This window comes from Salmo salar, chromosome 19 (genome assembly GCF_965601325.2).
Source record: "Salmo salar chromosome 19, fSalSal1, whole genome shotgun sequence".
In the NCBI taxonomy this organism is placed as follows: domain Eukaryota; kingdom Metazoa; phylum Chordata; class Actinopteri; order Salmoniformes; family Salmonidae; genus Salmo; species Salmo salar.
Genome location: NC_138309.1, coordinates 10,720,582 through 10,733,174, shown reverse-complemented (window position 1 = coordinate 10,733,174; position 12,593 = coordinate 10,720,582). Strand labels below are relative to the sequence as shown.

The 12,593-nt window shown below is 46.9% G+C and overlaps 1 protein-coding gene across 1 annotated transcript in view; it reads left to right on the top strand.

The window, feature by feature from the left end:
• The window catches only part of LOC106578422 (catenin delta-2), a 422,676-nt gene that overhangs the window by 225,957 nt on the left and 184,126 nt on the right, over nt 1-12,593 (top strand). Inside the window, exon 12 of the mRNA XM_014157182.3 lies at nt 6,870-7,170. Coding sequence (XP_014012657.3) covers nt 6,870-7,170 — 301 coding nt within the window. The remainder of the gene's footprint in view (nt 1-6,869; nt 7,171-12,593) is intronic.

Here is a 12,593-nt window from a genome sequence, read left to right as displayed (position 1 = left end):
ATAGTACTGTAAATAAATTGACACTACCTGCTATAGAACGGAAATTGCTCTCCGTAAATAAATGGTGAGAAATGCTCAGTCTGAAGCCATTCGGCTATGGGTTTCCCAGCTCTATGATAATCATACAAGTTATATCTATCAGGAATCAAGGTAAGACCCAAGTGCAGAATGTGTGAAGTAACAATGTTTATTGTAACAACTGGGGCAGGCAAACGACAGGTCAAGGCAGGCAGGGGTCGATAATCCAGAGGTGGAGCAAACGTACAGGACGACAGTCAGGGTCAGGGACAGGCAGAGTTCAGTAATCCAGAGGTGGAGCAAAGGTACAGGACGGTAGGCAGGCTCAGGGACAGACAGAGTTCAGTAACCCAGAAGTGGAGCAAAGGTACAGGACGGCAGTCAGGCTTAGGCTCAGGGTCAGGGACAGGCAGAGTTCAGTAACCCAGAGGTGGAGCAAAGGTACAGGACGGCAGGCAGGGTCAGGGACAGGCAGAGTGGTCAGGCGGGCGGGTACAGGGTCAGGACAGGCAAGAGTCAAAAACCAGGAGGATGAGAAAAAGAGAGGCTGGGAAAAGACAAGAGCTGACAGGAAAAACACTGGTAAGCTTGACAAACAAGACTTCCCTGTGGCTCAGTTGGTAGAGCATGGTGTATGCAACGCCAGGGTTGTGGGTTCAATTCCCACGGGGGGCCAGTACAAAAAAAAAAAATGCATGAAATGTATGCATTCACTACTGTAAGTCGCTCTGAATAAGAGCATCTGCTAAATGACGTAAATGTAAAATGTAAGACGAACTGGCACAGACAGACAAAGAACACAGGTATGTATACCCAGAGGATAAGTGGGGAAGATGGATGACACCTGGAGGGGGTGGAGACAAGCACAAGGACAGGTGAAACAGGTCAGGGTGTGACAATATCGGTCTATAAAGGGTTTATTTACAACCTATGGGGTATAAAATGTTGGGAATAAGGGTATAGGAGCGTCTGAAAATAATTAAATACCCTAAACTATATTTGCACAAATTGAGTGTGAGATTGTGTTGGAATGTAAGACCATATAGATTAAGTACCATTTAGGAACCCCCATCATTTCTGCCTGGTTCACACTTATAGTTGATGTCATATTAACGATTCTGTACCCTCTACGGTACCTTTAATTCATATTTTATCGAGCAGGATTTATGGAGGTCATATCCTCAATGGAAGACATAAAAAGAAGATGTTTGAGGACTTTATAATGAGATTTTTATCATTAACTTTAAACCCAACCTTATACATACGTATATGATCATCTAGTAAGCATTTCTATCCAAAGCATCAACATTAAGTCCACTGTTGTGCTGCCAGCATCACGACCCAACCAAATTTGGATCCAACCAGATAGAACTTTTACAGACAATTTGTTCAGTCTTGTCGCATGTAGTCATGCTCAAACCCATTGACATAGCCATACGAACCACCTAGCATGGGCATCTAGTGCCTACCGGTGTGTCAGGCCCCCCAGAGTGTGGTAAATCACCAGTTTAGAAGGGACAGTGGGAAACTGGTAAAGGTTTCCAAGGTTACAGGTGTTGTTAGACTCCCATGCTACAGACCTGGCTAATGTTCAATTACACATGCATGAAGGACACAGTCACACTCTCACTCTCTCCCTCTCTCTCTCTCTCTCCCTCCCTCCCTCTCTCTGTCTCTCCCTTTTTCTCTCTTTCACTCTCTCTGTCTCTCTCTACCTCGTTGGCTGGAGTAGATTGATTGAGACAAATTGTCACCTTGTCACAGCCACAGCCAATATCTATGACTTGTTACAATATTAATGCTCGTCATAAATAAGAAGTGTCAATCTAGGCTCTAATTAGGGAGAATGTGCCCCCCCCCGAACACACACACCTTTACATTTCCACAGACAATGAGCTCAAAATCATTTTCCCCCTCATCCTCTTCTTTTATTCTTTTCATACAATTCTTTTCTTGTTTTCTTTCTTTTCTCCCTTATTTCTGTGTTCATTGTGAGCATCACAGATCTGTAGCCTGGGGTAACGTTCCTGTATAACAGACACCCTGACTGACTCGCTGGGCTAATTGTTCAGTGTGTCACATCAGTTTGATTAGTTGGAGAGTTGTCCCCCTGCTGCTAATCTGCCTGTGAGGAACCATTGGTGATGGCTGTTATATTTCTGCTGATGTCTCACAATGACAAGAAAACAATGGAAAGCTTTTCCTTCTCCTCGATTTCAGGCAGCCAAAGAGAGCAATTTCTTTGTGTGTGGGGGTGGCTTTTGTCCATTCATGTGTGTACCCTTCCCAGTAGATGGCATCCACAGCCAGCTCTGTAAACCTCAAAGGTCAAGTCACCAGAAACATCAGTCCATTACCAGAGCAAATGACTTATTCACCAGGAAAGAGAGGGAGACAGAGACAGAGACAGAGAGACACAAAGAGAGAGGTAGAGACACAGACAGACACACAGAGAGAAGGAGAAAGATAGAGAGAGAGAGGAAGAGGGAGAGAGAGAGATTTCACTAAAATGATGAGGAACCCTCAGTTTTAGAGTGATTTCACAGAGTGTGTGGTTATATTTCGTCAGAACTTGATGAGAGTAGCGTAGATCTGCTCAAGAAACTTCTGAAGCGTAGCCTCCCAAGTGTGAGATACAGGAATGGGTGGTGTGTGTGTGTGTGTGTGTGTGTGTGTGTGTGTGTGTGTGTGTGTGTGTGTGTGTGTGTGTGTGTGTGTGTGTGTGTGTGTGTGTGTGTATGAGGCGTTAATGGAGAGTGAAGGTCATGTAAATGTCACTACTAAGGGCAGGATCACCGTGACAGAGAGAGTGTGTCACATACACAATGATGAGACCTTCTGGCCGACACACACACACACACACACACACACACACACACACACACACACACACCACACACACACACACACACACACACACACACACACACACACACACACACACACACACACACACTACACACACACACACACACACACACACACACCACCTCAACCTCTTTCTAGAGTATAGTTCCATTAATCTAAGACTTGTTGGTAATTCTGTGAATAAACACACATGGTCTTCTCTTGTCCATCAATGAATCAACAATCACACCTGGAGAAAACACACCGTGCAGGTTCAGAAGGGTTCCTGTGCATAATGTGTTAACCACGTTACAGCTGACACACCCCACAAGCTGTTACCTCTCCTGGGAATTGTATCAGGACATTGATGTGATGTCACACCTGTTCTTAGAGAAGACTAAAAACATACTAAGTGAACCAGCAGTGTGTTTTCCCTTTATGTCTGATACGTTGAATACCTGCCTACAGTATATGGTGTCTGTATGGTGAGTTACACTGTGTCAGTCTGTGTGGTGAGTTACACTGTGGGTCAGTCTGTATGGTGAGTTACACTGTGGGTCAGTCTGTATGGTGAGTTACACTGTGTCAGTCTGTGTGGTGAGTTACACTGTGGGTCAGTCTGTATGGTGAGTTACACTGTGTGTCAGTCTGTGTGGTGAGTTACACTGTGTGTCAGTCTGTATGGTGAGTTACACTGTGTGTCAGTCTGTATGGTGAGTTGCACTGTGTGTCAGTCTGTGTGGTGAGTTACACTGTGTGTCAGTCTGTATGGTGAGTTACACTGTGTCAGTCTGTGTGGTGAGTTACACTGTGTGTCAGTCTATAGGGTGAGTTACACTGTGGGTCAGTCTATAGGGTGAGTTACACTGTGTGTCAGTCTATAGGGTGAGTTACACTGTGGGTCAGTCTGTATGGTGAGTTACACTGTGTATCAGTCTATAGGGTGAGTTACACTGTGGGTCAGTCTGTATGGTGAGTTACACTGTGTGTCAGTCTGTATGGTGAGTTAGACTGTGTGTCAGTCTGTATGGTGAGTTACACTGTGGGTCAGTCTGTATGGTGAGTTACACTGTGTGTCAGTCTATATGGTGAGTTACACTGTGTGTCAGTCTGTATGGTGAGTTACACTGTGTGTCAGTCTGTATGGTGAGTTGCACTGTGTGTCAGTCTGTATGGTGAGTTACACTGTGTGTCAGTCTGTATGGTGAGTTACACTGTGTCAGTCTGTGTGGTGAGTTACACTGTGTGTCAGTCTATAGGGTGAGTTACACTGTGGGTCAGTCTGTATGGTGAGTTACACTGTGTGTCAGTCTGTATGGTGAGTTACACTGTGTGTCAGTCTATAGGGTGAGTTACACTGTGTGTCAGTCTGTATGGTGAGTTACCCTGTGTATCAGTCTATAGGGTGAGTTACACTGTGTGTCAGTCTGTATGGTGAGTTACACTGTGTGTCAGTCTGTATGGTGAGTTGCACTGTGTGTCAGTCTGTATGGTGAGTTACACTGTGTGTCAGTCTGTGTGGTGAGTTACACAGTGGGTCAGTCTGTAGGGTGAGTTACACTGTGGGTCAGTCTGTATGGTGAGTTACACAGTGCGTCAGTCTGTGTGGTGAGTTACACTGTGTGTCAGTCTGTATGGTGAGTTACACTGTGTCAGTCTGTGTGGTGAGTTACACTGTGTCAGTCTGTGTGGTGAGTTACACTGTGTGTCAGTCTGTGTGGTGAGTTACACTGTGTCAGTCTGTATGGTGAGTTACACTGTGTCAGTCTGTATGGTGAGTTACACTGTGTGTCGGTCTGTATGGTGAGTTACACTGTGTGTCGGTCTGTAGGGTGCGTTACACTGTGTGTCAGTCTGTATGGTGAGTTACACTGTGTCAGTCTGTGTGGTGAGTTACACTGTGTCAGTCTGTATGGTGAGTTACACTGTGTCAGTCTGTATGGTGAGTTACACTGTGTGTCAGTCTGTATGGTGAGTTACACTGTGTGTCAGTCTGTATGGTGAGTTACACTGTGTGTCAGTCTGTAGGGTGAGTTACACTGTGCGTCAGTCTGTAGGGTGAGTTACACTGTGCGTCAGTCTGTATGGTGAGTTACACTGTGTGTCAGTCTGTATGGTGAGTTACACTGTGCGTCAGTCTGTATGGTGAGTTACACTGTGCGTCAGTCTGTATGGTGAGTTACACTGTGTGTCAGTCTGTGTGGTGAGTTACACTGTGTGTCAGTCTGTATGGTGACTTACACTGTCTGTCAGTCTATAGGGTGAGTTACACTGTGTCAGTCTATAGGGTGAGTTACACTGTGTGTCAGTCTGTATGGTGAGTTACACTGTGGGTCAGTCTGTATGGTGAGTTACACTGTGTGTCAGTCTGTATGGTGAGTTACACTGTGTGTCAGTCTATAGGGTGCGTTACACTGTGTGTCAGTCTGTATGGTGAGTTACACTGTGGGTCAGTCTGTATGGTGAGTTACGCTGTGTGTCAGTCTATAGGGTGAGTTACACTGTGTGTCAGTCTGTATGGTGAGTTACACTGTGTGTCAGTCTGTATGGTGAGTTACGCTGTGGGTCAGTCTGTATGGTGAGTTACACAGTGTGTCAGTCTTTCGGGTGAGTTACACTGTGGGTCAGTCTATAGGATGAGATACACTGTGCGTGTGTTTCTTTAGTGTGAATTACGGTATGATTTACAGTGTGTGTGTGTGTGTGTGTGTGTGTGTGTGTGTGTGTTGTTTTTCACCTTTAAACTTGTTTTAGGGGCTAATTCCCTCTTTAGTGATCTGCTCACTGGTTCGCGTAAAGCTCCAGTCATGAAATGGCTACATATCGATCCTTACAGAGGCAGATTTATTACATAGCCTACGGTGTGTACCTGCTCGCCCTCTGAAGCAGAATTGGTGGAGGAAATAGATACACACACTGTGAGACATGTTCACCTTACATTTTGGTCGTTTAGCAGATGCTCTCATCCAGAGCGACTTACAGGAGCAATTAGGGTTAAGTGCTTGCTCAAGGGCACATTGACAAATGTTTCACTTAGTCGGCTCAGGGACGCAGACCAGCGACCTTTCAGTTACTGGCCCAACTCTCTTAACCATTGGGTTACCTGCGTCTTTAATATCTTAATTTACTTTTTTCTTTGTCTCTTTTAGCTTTTCTATTATTTCTACACACTTCTGTCTGTTTACTTGTCTTTTTTCTCCTCTAACTATAACTTCTCTCCTTCCCTCTCCTCCCCTCCTCTCCCCTCCGCTCCTCCCCTCTCCTCCCCTCCCCTAATCTCCGCTCCTCTCCTCCTCTCTCCTCCCCTAACCTCCCCTCTGCTCTTCCTCTCTCCTCCCCTAACCTCCCCTCTGCTCCTCCCCTCTCCTCCCCTTACCTCCTCTCCCCTCCCTTCCGTTCCTCCCCTCTCCTCCCCTACGCTCCTCTCCTCTCCTCTCCTCTCCTCTCCTCTCCTCTCCTCTCCTCTCCTCTCCTCTCCTCTCCTCTCCTCTCCTCTCCTCTCCTCTCCTCCCTCTCCTCTCCTCTCCTCTCCTCTCCTCTCCTCTCTATTATTTCTACACACTTCTGTCTGTTTACTTCTCTTTTTTCTCCTCTAACTATAACTTCTCTCCTTCCCTCTCCTCCCCACCTCTCCCCTCCTCCTCCGCTTTCCTCCCCTCCCCTAATCTCCCCTCCGCTCCTCTCCTCCTCTCTCCTCCCCTAACCTCCCCTCTGCTCCTCCCCTCTCCTCTCCTCTCCTCCCCTATCCTCCGCTCCTCCCCTCCCCTCCGTTCCTGTCCTCCCCTCCGCTCCTCTCCTCTCCTCCCCTAACCTCCCCTCCACTCCTCTCCTCTCTTCTCCTCTCCTCTTCTCCCCTCCGCTCCGCTCCTCCCCTCTCCTCCCCTCTCTCCTCTCCTCTCCTCCCCTAACCTCCCCTCTCTCCTCTCCTCCCCCTATAGACCAGATGCAGCTGGTCAGTGACCAGGTGATGAACTATGTCTTTTATCCCTATTTCCCACATGTAGCCCCATCCTCCCCCGGTGTCGACTCCGCCTCTTTACAGCGAGCAGGCAGCCACAGCGCCGGTGGAAGCAGCCACAGCGCCGGAGGAAGTTATGGTCGTGGGGGTGCCAACAACTACGCTACAGTGGGCCCAGGCTATACAGCAGAGGCCTATGCTACGGACCCCTACACTGCAGATCCCTACCGTACACTACAGTACTGCCCATCTGTAGAGTCTCCTTACAGCAAATCTGGACCAGCCATGCCACCTGAGGGCACACTGGCTAGATCACCATCTATAGACTCCATACAGAAAGACCCGAGGTAGGATCAGGCATGCACACACACATGCATACACACACACATGTACACACACACATGCACACACACACACACATTCACGCACACACACATACTCCTACACACACTCCCACACCATCCCCCACACACCTTCACACAACATCAATCACCATTTCAATCATAGTGTCTGACCTGCAAATCCCCATAGGTCTATCCTGTGGCGGTCACTGGCCTGTGTTACCACACATATTAATTCCCATGTTAATCGATGACTGTCAATCGATCACTGTCAATCAATCAGCAACATACAGAGCTGTGTGGTGGGGCTGTAGAGACTAGTAGGAGAGCAGAGAGGTTCACTCTGGAGGGAACTGACAGTCATGTGTGACAGACAGTACTAGTGTTTACACTTGACCTCTCCTTGGGGGGTATTGATTTGAAAACACAGCAGGATACTTTATATCACAGGAGGTTGGTGGCACCTTAATTGGGGAGGACGGGCTCGTGGTAATGGCTGGAGCGGAAAAGGTGGAATGGTATCAAATACATCAAACACATGGTTTGATACCATTCCATTTGCTCCATTCCAGCCATTATTATGAGCCATCCTCCCCTCAGCAGCCTCCACTGACACACACACACACACAAACACACACACACACAAACACACACACAAAAGACAGAGAGAGACTGAAGTAGACATTACTGTACCAGCAGAGAGACATATCTTTTCAGTCTCACTCTCTCCACCTCTCCTTCCCACTGTGCTGTGTTGTAGCCCAGCCTTCCTGGTGTGTTTCATTATTTCAACTAACCTGCTCCACTCCCAGTGTATATATATATATAAATATATATTTCAGACAGTGTTCATGTTGAAATACCTTCATTAAGGAGAGAATAAGGCTGTGACTGGGCTAGCTCTCAGCAGCATCCATCAATCTGTAGAGAGAGGGAGACAGAGGAGGGATTGTGATGGAAGGAGGAATAGAGAAAAGGGAAGGAGAGAAGACGGTGATGAAAGAGGGGTGTCGGGGACGCCGTGAGAGTTATTTAAGATACTCTTCAAAGAGGTAGGGTTTCAGACAGTTTCGAGAGATGGGCAGGGACTCCGCTGTCCTGACTTTAGGGGGAATCTTGTTCCACAATTGGGGTGCCAGGACAGAGAAGAGCTTTGACTTGGTTGAAAGGGAGCTGCTCTCCCGTAAGGGTGGGAGGTCCAAGAGACCAGAGGGGGCGGAACGGAGTACTCGGGTTGGGATGTAGTGTTTGAGCCTGAAGGTAGGGAGGTGCAGTTCCTCTTGCTGCTCCCTAGGCAAGCACCATGGTCTTGAAGATGATGCAGCTTCGACTGGAAGCCAGTTGCACGTGCGGAGGAGCGGGGTGACATGGGGGAACCTAGGAAGTTTAAACAACAGGCGGGCTGCTGCATTCTGGATAAGTTACAGGAGTTTGATGGCACAAGTGGGGAGCCCAGCCAACAGAGAGTTGCAGTAGTCTAGACAGGCGATGACACGCGCCTGGATTAGGTTTTCTTTGTGAGGAAAGGTCGTACTCTACCGATGTTGTAGCGCATGAACCTGCAAGAGCGAGTCACGGCTTTGACTCTTGCAGAGAACGACACGCTGTTGTTGTCCAGGGTCACGCCAAGGTCACGCCAAGGTTCTTTGCACTATGGGAGGGGGACACTGTTGAATTGTCAACTGTGATGGAGAGGTCTTGGAGTGGGCAGGCCTTTCCCGGGAGGAAGAGCAGCTTCATTTTGTTGAGGTTGAGCTTGAAGTGGTGGGCCAACTTCCAAGCTGATATGTCTGCCAGGCATGCACCACCTGGGTGTCACCACCTGGGTGTCAGAAGGGGTAAGGTGAAGAGTAGTTGAGTGCCAAAACACCCACATCAAATACATAACACATAACACATAATACATGGCAGAAATAGAATACAGGACACTTAAAACTTTACAGGACATTTTTTCATGATGGAAACTGAAATGTTAAAATGTGATTGCTGTAAAGATCATTTTAGGGAAAACATTCAAGAGCGAGAGTTGTTGTACAGTCTGACAGCAGTGGGTAGAGTGGCGTTTCTCAGGGGACATTCGGGTAGTGATACAGGACAGTTGGTGGCTGTTTCTCAGGAGCCTGGTGGTGCAGTCACCTTGTTTTGGAGGGAGCAGGTCATGCAGTGTTCTAGAGTGTGCATGTCCTTCACCAGGTGCACTGTGGTTTGACTCCTCCACCTCTGGAGATTATCCTCAGGGCCCTCCTCTGCACCCTGTCCAGTTGGGCCTGCTGCTTTTTGTTGCATCTAACTAACAGCACTCCACCAGTGTAGTGTATACTGTGACCAGATCTTCAGTGGGTAGGCCATTTCTGGCGTTTTGAGGCCTTCCTCACTGACTGCTCCACATGTGTGTCACCACTGAGGTTGGAATCTAGATGAAAACCAAGATAGTTGGTCGTTGATACTACTGGTACTTCCTGTCCTCCGAGGATTATTGGTGCAGGTTGTGGAGGGTCTCTTGAAAAAATAATCCAGATTTCCACAGACGTTTTCCCATTCAGGAGCATGTTGTTGGACACTTCCAGCTGCTTTGCCTCCAATCCCATGGAAGTGTCCTCCTGGATGCTGGTAGCGGTATGGCCTAGGACAGCCCTACATCATCAGCGTACCCAGTGTCCAAAGTGTCACTGAAGACAACTTTTCGGGTGGACATGTGAAGTAGAAACTGATATGGTGAGACAACGCCACCTTGTGGCATACCAGAGGTCACCTCTGACCAAGGGCTGAATGTGCCATTCGTCATCAACCCCTGCCTTCTTCCAGTGGTGGAGCTGCGGAGCCAGGCTATTAAACTTGGACACAGTTCTATTCAGACATATGTTGCGTGGTCTACTCGATCAAAGGCTTTGGGACAAGTAACACCCTCACCATAGTTGTTTTTTTGGAGTCTGTAGCTGTCAGCCAGTAGTAGTGCTTGACTTTGTGAGGTAGGCATACTGGTTTGGGCACTCAGATAGGACTGGAATTTGTTTTTTCCTGAGAGATTAGCAAGTTAGAGAGATCGGCCTCCAGTCACTCGTTGTACATGGGTTTGACACGTTAGGTATGGGACACACATTGTCGGTCTTCCAGGCGGCAGGAACAGTCCCCTGCCAGTTGGTGATGTTAGCTATGTGTGTGATGACAGGGACTAGATCTTCTGCTCTTTTAGTAGCCAGACTGGAATGGCATCAGGCCCATACATTTTCCATAGGCTGGGTCTGGTCAGTGCTTGCTTTATTTGGCCAATGCTGCACACAGCTCAACCTACTTAGTAGGCATGGGCAGGGGCAAGGTGACAAGAGGTGTGGTGTTTGTCCATGCCTCAGAAAATAAGCCATTTAAAACATCAGCCACATCATCTTCTTCAACTCCTTCAACCTGCATTCTCCCACCTGATGTTTTCTTTCGTCCCAGTCCTTTGTTAATGAAGTCCCACCATTCATTGGGGTTTTTCTTCTTTAGGTCCTGGATTTCAGTTTTGTAGTAGTTTTTCTTTTCTTTCTTGATAAGAATTTGCACTGTGTTTCTGAATTGTCTCTTTTTCATTGTTTTCCCCCCATCTGTTGAGTCTTCCATCTTTTCCTGATGGTAGCCTTTATTTTTTCAGTCATCCAGGGCTTGTCCAGAGTTGTTGTTTTCTTATTTCTGATTGGCGTGCATACATCAAGTGTAGTTTGAATGCAGAAGTTGAATGGCTACACCTTTGCATCAATGCTCTCCACCTCATATATGGCAGACCATTCAGTACTGTCCATACACCAAGGCAAAGTCTCCTTTCTGTTCTGGGTTACCAGATGGCATTTTTGCCGCTGCACCTCACTTCTTCCCCCTGATGTTGTGTTTGGGGAGAACAGCAGACATTATGATCACTAGAGCTGAGAGGAGCAAGTACACTGGGGGTGTTGAAGTAATTTATTTATTTATTTATATTGATCAGATCTAGGGTGGACTCCCCTTTAGTCTTGTTTCATGTCTGGATGGGAGTTTGTCAGCATCTTGATGGGCAGGTGATTAAAGTCTTCACACAGGATGAGACCCATTTGGGGAGAGCACATCCTGATCACATCAACGGTGTTGATGAGATAATCCACAGTGTTCTGCTGAAGTGTTTTGTCATATGTCCATGGTGGATGTTAGAGTCCTCCCACTACCAGTTGAAACTGACCTGGGGAATCATTTAGGACGGAGCTGAAGCCACACACACTCAAAGTCCTCTTTCTCTAGGTCAGTTCATCTCTTTGCCTGCATAATGTGATTCACATACATAGCAACGCCCCCTCCTCTCATCCCCTCTCTGGACCGTCTTAACAGCTGATAGTCTTGTATGAAAATAAATTCATCTGGGATATTTTCGTGGGTTCATTTTTCAGTGAGACATCCAATTTCTGTGTTTACTGACTGAAGAAGCAGTTCAAATTCATCCATGTTGCTTGTCAATGGTCTTGAATTACAAACACGCACATTCAACGTTTTTGAGGCATTTTTGGATGTATTTGCGAAATCACATATTTCAGTTAGAACTCTGCATTCACGTGAACGATTGTGCATCGGATGTATTTCCGGTTTGCGACCTTCGATTGTCAGTATCGATCGTCTGTCTGCTCTTATCGGCTGTATTTCCTCTCGCCCGGCTTCTTATCCCCAATCACTGAAGTTTGTCTCAGATATGCAGTGCCAGTGGAGGTGAATGTGTTTTTTAAGTCCGTAAAAAATGCAATGAGTATTCCAAAACGTTTGTACAATCCATCATTGTCAGAGTCATGCTTAATCTGTTAAAAGAGCAGGAAAAGTACGCACTGCGACTGAAAACAGCTATAAAAAAAAAAAAAAAACATTTCAAACTTATGTTACTCTCAAGCCTGGAAGCCACACCTACAGCTGGCAGTTAGAGGGGAGGTAGAGAGAGGTAGAGCAGAATAACAGACAGAGAGAGAGAGCTGTCTTCATATGCGGCATTCAGAGTCGGCCTTGAGAGGGAATGACTTCACTCAGAGAGAGAAATGAGAGAGAGAGAGCTGTCTTCATATGCGGCATTCAGTGTCAGCCTTGAGAGGGAATGACTTCACTCAGAGAGAGAAATGAGAGCGAGAGGGAGAGCTTTTAATGTCCAAGGTGATCAGAGCTATTCACAAAACACTATTCACAGAACACTATTCACAGAAATACAGTATGATAGAATATGAATAGCTCTTTGCTTCCACAACACTCACATTCATTGTCCTCAGTGAAGCCTGCCTGTCAGCTTGCTACTATAGTGTGTGTATGTGTGCAACCTGGCATGTCGTATTATTCTGTATGTAAATCTGAAAGACATTTAGGATGATATGTTACATTTGGTAGGGTTGGGTGGGCGTATAATGCGGATGTCTAGCAACCCAAAAGTTATGAGTTCAAGTCTCATCACG